The 10,744-nt window shown below is 46.7% G+C and overlaps 1 protein-coding gene across 1 annotated transcript in view; it reads right to left on the reverse strand.

Moving 5' to 3' along the window:
• Positions 1-2,354: 2,354 nt before the first annotated feature.
• The window catches only part of LOC107298072 (pleckstrin homology domain-containing family A member 4-like), a 52,690-nt gene continuing 44,300 nt past the window's right edge, over positions 2,355-10,744 (reverse strand). Inside the window, 1 exon segment of the mRNA XM_029286447.1 lies at positions 2,355-2,953. Within this exon segment, the coding sequence (XP_029142280.1) occupies positions 2,355-2,953 (599 nt within the window).

Here is a 10,744-nt window from a genome sequence, read left to right on the forward strand (position 1 = left end):
TGAAAACCAAACAAGGTTAGAAATAGCTATCTCAGTACTCCCTTAATTCTTTGTTAGCATTCCAAATTTTGAAAAACATATATGATGTCGCAGTTAAGCGACTGCTGCCTGTGGATGGCTTTGGATTGAGCTGATGCAGGCAAAAGACTTCTCTCTCTCCCATATTTAGGCTGACAGGGTGTTCAAAAAGCACTCATATGTAAATATATAAATATGTAAATAGTATAAAATGCAATATGTAAATGGTATAAAAGATCAATGAATAGGGAGATATATGGTATATGGTATAGTATGTATGGCAAATAACAGCCAGAAAAGCCACACTGTGTTCAACCTGTTTTTAAATGTTTACTCAATAAAAAAAAAAATTAAAAAATAATTCCTATCACTTTTTCTTCTTCAGCTTTTCTAGCTAGCTCTTTTTCTTTGGTCATTTATTTCTGAAATCAATCCAATTCCATTCAATGTATTCTCACTTCCCACACTTCTCATCACTTTCCTGTTCTGTTACCTTACTAACCTCCCTACCTTTGTTTGCTGCGGCTCTAGGCAAAATGGCATGTCCATTTTGATCAATAACTATGGGATGTGCTCCTGCACAGGCCAACAACTGTTTGTACTGGGAATGAGTCAGCCAGTCTTGAGTTGCATTCAAAACATAAATCACTGCCTTTGTTTTAAGAGGCACCAATTTTCATGAGAAACATTCCTTGTGCTTGCTAGGACAGATCCAAATGTTTTTTCAACACAAGCCATAGCCCAATCATTCTCCCCATACAATCACACTATTCTTTCTCTTCCCAATTGGAGATAAAACTCCCAGTCACAGATCTTAGTGGCAATTTCCTTGCTATATTTTCTTCTTCTTATGCAAGTACAGCTGCTTCTTGAGTCATCTAGAAGGAGAGCTTGCATTTCGATAGGGCTTTTCAAGAAAATAATCCTTATCTCTGAAACCTATCCCTATTTACAGGAAAAAAAAAACCAATTTACAACCCAAAAGACTCTCTCTCTCTCTCTCTCTCTCTCTCTCTCTCTCTCTCTCTCTCTCTCTCNCACACACACACACACACACACACACACACACACACACGGAATGCTCAAATATCTTCCATTCTGATATGAAAAAGGTTTTTTTTTTTCCAAATTGCAATCTGGGGGTTGAATGATGTCTCAAAAATGCACTGAAACATAGGTGCTTGCAAGATGGAATGAGAAATTGTCTCTCTGAAGCCAGAAATTTCTGAAAAGTTGTAAGCAAAAGTGAAATGCAAATTCTAGTCCCACCTTAAGCATGAAAGCTGGCTGGGTGACTTTGGGACAATTAGGAGATGGTAAGTTCTAGTCCCACTTTAGGCATGAAAACCAGCTGGGTGACTTTGGGACAATCACTCTCTCTCAGTCCAACTCACCTTATGGAATTATCGTTGTGGGGAAAATAGGATGAGGAAGAAGTATTAGTTGTGTTTGCCATCTTGAATTACTTATAAAAATAATAAAGGTGGGATTTATCAAATAATAAAGGTGGGAATCTTTTAAAAAATGCAGGAAGTATTAGTATCATCCAGCTAGGATGTACAGTATATGTCTTCGGAATGGCTTTGTTGAATATGAACCAGTATTTGCAGAGACCAATAGTCAGGGATATCCATTAATGTCTACCTTTTTTATCAAACACTTGTACATCTTTAAACATGGTAATCTTATTTTTTTAGGAGTATCCCACTACAAACAGGCTTCTGTACCTGGATAGCTTAGCTTTTTTGTTTCCTTTAAAGGGAAAACACTTCCTATTGCTGTCTCCTTAGGCAATCTTGGTGGGTTTTGATCTCCTAAACATCAAGGAGTTAAGAGCATTCTCTGCCATAACTACTAAATTTCTTGAACATGTATAGATTTAAAATTGTGTGCTCCCATTTCCCAACCCAGTATGTAAATCTGTAGACCAGTGTTTCTCAACTTTGGCAACTTTAAGATACGTTGAAGTCCACATATTTTAAAGCTGCCAAGGTTGAGAAACACTGCTATAGACCAAGATCATGGAACTCATCATGATTTATTTCAGGGAGTGTCTAGGATTGCAGCAACAATGAAAGCTAAAAAAACAAAACATGATTTTTCTAGACTGGATGAGTTGATGAGAAAGTAACCGAAAAAAACTGGTCGAGAAATATAGATGATATGCTGGAGATGTTCATATGCAGGAGATATGGTGTTTCTGACCTAAAAGGCCAAGGTTTTAACTGTTCTTGTTTTGAATATTTCTAGGGTTTAGAGCAGGCAACCATCTCCAGGGGCTTGTCCCTATTCTTTTATCACACTTTAAATCTTCTCTTCATCTCTGCCCACTTGATTTAAAAACTTGATTTTATCAAGGTGACCTTGACAGGCTGTGCCACTTCTCCAAAATATGCTGCCACCTGTTGAGGCTTACCTCTCCAAGGGATGCATCTACCATTGTTTAGGATCGGATTGCCAACTAGCTTTTGATCAGCTGACCACATCTCCAAATCCCATACAGGAGGCAGAACCCAATTGGCTGTTCTGCAAAAACATGTGTTCCAATTGGTCGGCTGAGGCAAAGGTTCCTCCCAATGAGGGCTGCTGAATAGGAATGGCTCCTCTCTGGCTGAGTCAAACAGGTGAGGTGTCGGCTGTGGAGTCTTCATTTTGGATGACAACCAACTTTCCTTGCAAGGACAAGGTGAGGACCAGTCAGAAGCTTCTGAGGCACTCGACAATGGTTTGGTTGCTTGGGGTGAAGCTGGTATCTGATTTGCAACTTTAGAGTCGATGCTGCAGCTGGGATTCTGAGCAACTGTTTGATTGTGTCCAGCTGTTGTGTTGCTAGAGTCTAGCTTTATGCAGGTGCCATCCCCAGGAAAATAGTGATGGTTCAAGCCATCTTGTGAGGCACCCAAATCATCTAGGGAGGAGCCAGAACTGGTCCTTCCTGGGGAGAAAAGGACATGAACTATATTAGGAAACCTTGATCTACCAAGCACTCAAGCTCTGTGGACAATAGACATAATCACTTGACATATAAGATGGTCAATAGTTTCAATAGGAGGGCAACAATAGCCAACTTTGGCTGATCTGGAAGCTACAGCAGAGTCAGCTCTAGTTAGTGAGTGGTGGGGGAGATGACCAGAGAATGACAGGGCAATTGGCTAGAGTAACTAATGATAGTGAATTGTGGCTACCAGATGAGGAGCCCTCAGCACAATATTGTGAGCTATTGCTCCATCCAAATCTTCTGGGATGTAGCAGAGCCTTGGCTGCAAGGCCCCAAAACACCAAAGTCAACTCTGATTGGGAAGCTACAAGACAGCCACAAATCATATTTTTACATTTCTAACAAGCTGCACAGAAATTCGGTGGGTTATTTGTGGCTTCATTTTTAAAGTTCGGCACATAGCTTTAATTAAAAATGTCCTGAAGACATATATTGAAAAGGAGAGAGCAAAAACAAATAACAAAAAGCAGAAAGGATTAAACTAATCCCAGTCAACTGTGAATATTCCCTCGGGTTGCAGGCACGAGCATGTGTTTTTATTATATTATGTAAGCAGTGATCAGTTTTCATCTGGCATCTTGGATGGGCTTGATGTGCAAGTGAGTCTCGGGGTTCAACAAACAAGCAAATGGGAGGTCCATGCAATGATAAGGGCGTAGTGCAGGGGTCTTCAAACTTGGCCCTTTTATGACTTGTGGACTTCAACTCCCAGAATTCCTCAGCCAGCATGCCTGGCTGAGGAATTCTGGGAGTTGAAGTCCACAAGTCATAAAAGGGCCAAGTTTGAAGACCCCTGGTGTAGTGGAACAACAATGCAGCCTCTGTAGCCTTGGCTTGAACATCCAGGTAATCCTTGACTTAAAACCATCCATTTAGTGACCCTTCGAAGTTACAACAGCACTGAAAACTGACTTATGACCAGTCCTTGCACTTATTACGGTAGCAGCATTTCCAGGGTCACGTGATCAAAATTTGAGTGCTTGGCAACTGGAATGTATTTCCAAGAGTTGCAGCATCCCAGGGTCACATGATCACCATTTGCTTCTGACAAGTAAAGTAAATGGGGGAGGATGGATTTGCTTACGATCCACACGATTCATTTAACAACTGACGTGATTCACTTAAGATGCTTGGAAAAGGAAATTCTAGTCCCAATTCTGGTTGTTAAGTCAAGGACTACCTGTACAGGGCTCCATGGCTTAAACGGAGTGTTAATTCATTGGCATTTATTCAACTCTTCATACCTAGGCATGCTGAAAGTAGGCTACTGGCTTCTGTTTGTAAAGCACAGGGACAAACCTATTATGTGGGGAACCCACTAACGAAGGTACCACGTGGCATCCTAGATAGTACTTAAACTACAGATACTCCTCAATGTACAACCACAATTGACTCTAAAATTTATGTTGCTAAGTGAGAAATTTCTTAAGTGAGTTTTGCCCCATTTTACGACCTTTCTTGCCACAGTTAAGTGAATCACTGCAGTTGTTAATTTTGTAACATGGTGTTCTGTCCCAGCCTACGTCTGTCTTTGTTGCGTCACAAAAACAAACCCCTCTTTAACAGTAGGCTGGGAAAACCAACCCCTTTTTATTACAAAAACAGTCCTGATAAGTTTGCTCAAAAACAAAAACAACAGAATACTTTTCCAACAGATAATTGGTTAAAAAATCAGACAGAGCAGGAGTTTAAACAAAACATTCATCCGTAAAACAAACAGACCATGATCCCTGGAAGTTCTTACAAACAGTTGCCAGATTGATGACAGCCTCGATTGGGAACGGTCCTACATATCGGTGGTCTAATTTCTTGGCTGGCCGGGTTGATGGTAGGTTCCTGGTGGACAGCCATACCCGATCTCCCACCGTTAGTGGAGGCGTATCCTGCCTCGACCGATCAGCAAACCTTTTGTAGTCAGCCTTGGCCTTCTCTGTCGCTGCACCAATCGATGGATCACCTGTAACTCTGCCATGTAGTCGTTCGCTGGTGGTCCCGGTGCGTCTAGTGGGGAAAGAGGGAAAAACCAAGGGTGATAGCCCACATTGGCTAAGAATGGTGTCATCTGCGTGGAGGTGTGCTGTGAGTTATTGAACGCAAACTCAGCCACCGCCAGATAGTCCACCCAATTGTTCTGCTGCTGATTGACATAGCAGCGCAGATATTGCTCCAGGATCCTGATGACCTTCTCGGTCCCTCTGTCAGTTTGGGGATGATGTGCGGACGAGAGGCAGATCTTGACATCCAATGCCTGCATCAACCCCTGCCAGAAACGGGCTGTGAACTGGGCCCCTCTATCGGACACGACCCTATCAGGAAGACCATGCAGCCGGAACACCTGCTGGATGAACATGCGACCGGTGGCGTGGGCAGACGGCAAGCCACGGCATGGGATGAAATGCGCCATCTTGGTCAGCATGTCCACCACCACGAACACCATCGTGAATCCAGAAGATGGGGGTAAGTCCATCAGGAAGTCCATGGACACAGCCCCCCAGGGTCTTTTGGGTGTTGGCAAGGGCTGCAGTAGTCCGGGTGGGGCCCCTGTCGCTGACGTGGCCTGCCTACATGGGATACAAGATGAGACGTAGGTCTGGACGTTGTGTCAGACTCGGGGCCACCAGAAGGTACGGGAAACCAAGTTCAGGGTCTTGAACAGGCCAAAATGCCCCGCCGCCAGATTGTCGTGACACTGGCTGAGGATGAGTCCCCTGAGCGGCCCTCCAGGAACATAGAGCCGATCACGATAGTGGAGGAATCCATCCGTGACTGTCCATGGGGAATTGGGCCCCACCTCCTCCTTTCGCTGAGCCACCCACCCATCCTGCTGCTGGGCCTCCCGAATCCGAGCCTGTACATCTATCGGCTCCCGCACCGCAGCAAAAGACTCGATAGGGAGCACTGTCCTGGGCAGAAGCTTGTCTTCTGCTCGGGAATATTCGGGCTTCCTAGACAGAGCATCCGCTCTTTGATTGTGACTGCTGGGTACGTACGTCACCTGGAAATTGAACCTCGCAAAGAAGAGAGACCACCGGATCTGGCGTTGGTTCAATTTCCGAGCGGTCTGCAGGCTTTCCAAATTCTTATGGTCCGTCCGGACCTCGATTTGATGACGCGCCCCTTCCAGATGATGCCTCCAGGCCTCGAACGCCACTTTAATGGCCAGTAGCTCCTTCTCCCAGATGGTATAGTTGCGCTCCGCCGGATTCAATTTCCGTGAATAGTACACGCAAGGGAAGAGGGCACCGCTGGGTGTCATCGCCTGGAGTAACACCGCCCCAATGGCAATGTCGGAGGCATCCGCCTCCACGACAAACGGCCGTTGCGGGTCAGGATGCTTCAGGATGGGCTCCTTCATGAAGGCTTCCTTCAAAGCCTGGAAAGCCCATTGTTCTGGAGCGTCCCACTGGAACCGAGTCTTTTTCTGCAGGAGCCGAGTAAGGGGGGCTGTCATGGTAGCAAACCCGGGGATGAAAGTCCGATAATAGTTGGCGAACCCAAGAAGTCGCTGGACATTCTTCACACGATGTGGGGGTTGCCAACTCTGCAGAGACTCGACCTTACTCGGCTCCATGGCGATGCCCTCGGGAGAAATGCGGTGACCCAGGAACTCGATAGTCGTCTGGTAGAACTGGCACTTCTCTAGTTTGGCATATAGCCGATGTTCTCGGAGCCGCTGCAGGACCTGACAAAGATGCTGATGGTGCACCTCTCACGATGGGGAGTAGATCAGGATGTCGTCCAAGTAGATCACGACAAACTGATCTAACAAGTCCCGGAAGATGTCGTTCATAAAGTGCTGGAACACGGCAGGGGTGTTGGTCAGGCCGAATGGCATCACCGTGTACTCGAAGTGCCCGTACCGAGTACCAAACGCCATCTTCCACTCATCACCCGACTGAACTCTGACAACGTTATAAGCTCCACGCAAGTCCAGTTTTGTGAAGATCTTTGCCTCATGGAGCCGGTCCAAGAGTTCGGGGATGAGGGGCAGCGGATATCGGTTGCACACCGTGATGGCATTTAATTTCCTATAATCACAGCAAAGCCACAATTCGCCGGACTTCTTCTTGACAAAGAGCACAGGTGCAGACACTGGCGAGGACGAGGGCCGAATAAAACCACGAGCCAAATTCTTGTCCAAAAAGTCCCACAACGCGGCCAACTCGGGGTCCGACATGGAATACAAACGCCCCACTGGGAGAGGCGCATCAGGGACTAAGTCAATGGGGCAGTCATAGGGCCTGTGCGGGGGCAATTGATCCACCTCAGTCTTGCTGAAAACTTCAGCATAATCTGCCAATTCAGAGGGTAAGGAGACCCCCATGGGCCCCTCTACCTGACCGGCACAGATGTGGCGGGTGTGATCCACGCACTGTAAACTTGGAAAGGTGACCAAGTTCTGTGACCAATAAATCTGTGGGTCATGCGCCCGGAGCCACGCCAGTCCCAAGACCACGGGGAAATGCAGGTCTGATGTGATATAAAACTGGATGGCCTCCTCATGTGAACTGATGGCCATACATAGCGGTTGCGTGGCGGCCTTAATTGGCCCAGACAGGAGCACTCGACCATCAATGGTCTCCACTAACATTGGCGGATCCACCGGGCATTGGGGAATCGCCCATTTAGCCACAAATGCTGCATCCATAAAGTTCGCCGTGGCCCCAGAGTCAATCAAGGCATGGACGGGAATCCCCTTGGGCAACCTAGGGAGAATCAGGTGCACCTCCGAAATCAAATGCCTTGGGGGTCCGTGGGCAGCATCTGAAGGGTGTGGCTCGGTGTTGCGGGATGCCCAACCCAAAAGGCCTTTCAGGTCGGGCGTGTGCCGTTTCCCAACAGGGGAGCAGATGGCAGTCTCGGAACAGGCTCAGTCACAGACGCCCCTTGTCGCTTCTTGGGGCAGAAAGCGGCCAAATGCCCAGGGTCCCCACAGTAAAAACACAACCCCCTCGAATGTCGCCTGTTCATCTCTGCCATCGATAGGCGAGGTCTGGCAGCACCTAACTCCATTGGCTCCTCCCTCTGGACCGCGGTCTCACGCACAACGGGGGCAGTACGGGTCTCTGGGGTGGCACGGCGACTCCTTCGCTGCTGCAGCCGGGCGTCGATCTGCAGACAGAGATGAATGAGCCCATTAAGGTCCGGGGGAACATCAACATGGGCCAGCTCATCCAGCATCTCCTCCGACAATCCATCCTGGAAAGCGTCCATGAGTGCAGCCTCATTCCAGGCTGAATCCTGGCTAAGCAGCCGAAATTCGCTGATATAGCCCTGCAGGGGGCGTCGGCCTTGCCTCATTTTGTTCAAGTGACTTCTAGAGCTCATACATCATCCGCATGTAATCACAAAACCCTACAAAGTTGTCCATCAATGGACTAGGTTGGGCTAGCAGGGGTGTGCCCCAACAAGCTGCAGAACCAGAGAGCAGGCTTATCATAAACCCCACTTTATCCCGGTCAGTGGGGAAATCATCTGCTTTCACACTGATATACAGGTGGCATTGTCCCATGAAAACAGGAAGCATTTCTGGGTTGCCATCAAAAATTGTCCGGCCTCACCACTTGGCATTTTCTCCTGGGTGGTGGTGGAGCAGCAGGAACATGGGCAGATAGCTGAGCAACCTGGGCAGATAACAAAGCCAGCTGCTGGGAGAGCTGGGCGTTCTCAGCACGTAGCTGCTCCATAATAGTAGGGGGTTAGGCTGAAGGCAAACTGTTCTGTCCCAGCCTACATCCGTCTTTGTTGCGTCACAAAAACAAACCCCTCTTTAACAGTAGGCTGGGAAAACCAACCCCTTTTTATTACAAAAACAGTCCTGATAAGTTTGCTCAAAAACAAAAACAACAGAATACTTTTCCAACAGAAAATTGGTTAAAAAATCAGACAGAGCAGGAGTTTAAACAAAACATTCATCGGTTTTTGTTTGTCTGGTACTAGGGACCTTCAAGAATGTTTGCCAACGGAAGTCGTTGGTCGTGGCGGGTGTGGAGGAGAAAAATATGTCGTCAAGGTTCCGCAACGGAGAGTCACGGAAGAGGCAAAAGAGACCTCAACAGGGTAACTGTGCTGTTGATTTACTCTTGCTAATTGCCTGCGTGCGCGAGCATCAATTAGCACATCCATCAGGTGTGTGTCGTCTGAGTCTGACTCAGTCCCCTCACACAGCTGAGCTTCATCAGGAACACGACTGGAGGACCCAGGCTCTTCATCAAGCCGTGAGTCCTGTAATTCATCAGAGCCTCCCTCTGACCCTGATGGCCCTTCAAATGCCTCCTCCATCTCCTCCTCCGATTCCTCAGACTCAGCTGTTGGGAACACAGGCTGGCACGGAATCACGACACATGGTTGTTAAATGAATCTGGTTTCCCCACTGACTTCGCTTATCAGAAGGTCGCAAAAGGGGATCCCGTGACCCCGGGATACTGCAAACCATCATAAATCTGAGTCAGTTGTCAAGCATCTGAATATAAATCACATGACCATGGGGAATGCTGCAATGGTCATAAGTGTGAAAAATGATAATAAGTCATTTTTTTCAATTAAAATAGAGCTGGAAGGGACCTTAGAGGTCTTCTAGTCCAACCCCCTGCTCAAGCAGGAGACCTTATTTCAGATAGATGGCTGTCCAGTCCTTTCTTAAAAATCGTCAGTGATGAAGCACCTACAGCTTCGGAAGGCAAGCTGTTGCACTCGTTAATTGTTCTCACTGTTAGGAAGTTTCTCCTTAATTCCAGATTGCTTCTCTCCTTGATTAGCTTCCATCCATTGTTTCTTGTCTTGCCTCCTGGTGCTTTGGAAAATAAGTTGACCCCCCTCTTTACTTTGTGGCAGTCCCTCAAATACTGGAATACTGCTATCATGTCCCCCCCAGTCCTTCTTTTCTCTAGGCTGGCCAAACCCAATTCCTGAAACTGTCGTTATAACTTCAAACGATCATTAAGTGAACTGTTGTAAACCGAGGACTGTGAGATTTTACTCTCGGGATCCTGCGCCTGCAGGATGAACTTATTCCTCTCCAGAGGAATGGACTGGTAATGTACGTTGAACACCATCAACGGACCTCGCTTAGATAAACACACGGACAACATGTTTCTTCAGGTGAGATGGCATGCGAGAGCTCCAAAAAGCCTCTGTGCCTCTCTTTTATTGGTCTATAAACGTCATTAGGGGATGTACAAAAAAGAGGAGGGGGAAAGGGTCTTCATTACCATATATGGAGCGAGAAACAAGAAACCAGGAGACACTAAATCATTCTTTAGCTTACGTATCAGAAACTTAGGGTTTTCATGCAGGTCTTTTCTGGGAAATCAGTCCCAATTTAAGAAACAAAACTTAACAGAGGGGATGAGCTCATTGTATGGACAAAGAACAAAGCCTACAGGCATTTCATAGGAAACGAAACTTATGTTAGAGATGAAACCTATAGCAGTGGAAAAGTACCCAGGGAGGGTATTTTGCTGATGATTGCAACATCTCCTCTGTTTAAATTTTTTAAGAAAAGGAGAGTGAAGGTAGGGTGACAGACTTCCAACCTATCCTCTGTCCCCGCCTGCATCCTCCGAAGCAGGCGACGACAGATCCATAAGTATCCGAGGTTCCCCTTTGACAGCATAATAGCTGACCAAGCTGCCTTCTCCTTCTTCTGTTGAGTCCGAATCAGACAAGGTAAGTAGGGCCATTTTTTCTGATGATGCCATCATGACATTGATTTTGGCAATGTTGGAG

Source organism: Protobothrops mucrosquamatus, unplaced genomic scaffold (assembly GCF_001527695.2).
Source record: "Protobothrops mucrosquamatus isolate PMUCROS unplaced genomic scaffold, P.Mucros_1.0 scaffold3696, whole genome shotgun sequence".
Lineage (NCBI taxonomy): Eukaryota > Metazoa > Chordata > Lepidosauria > Squamata > Viperidae > Protobothrops > Protobothrops mucrosquamatus.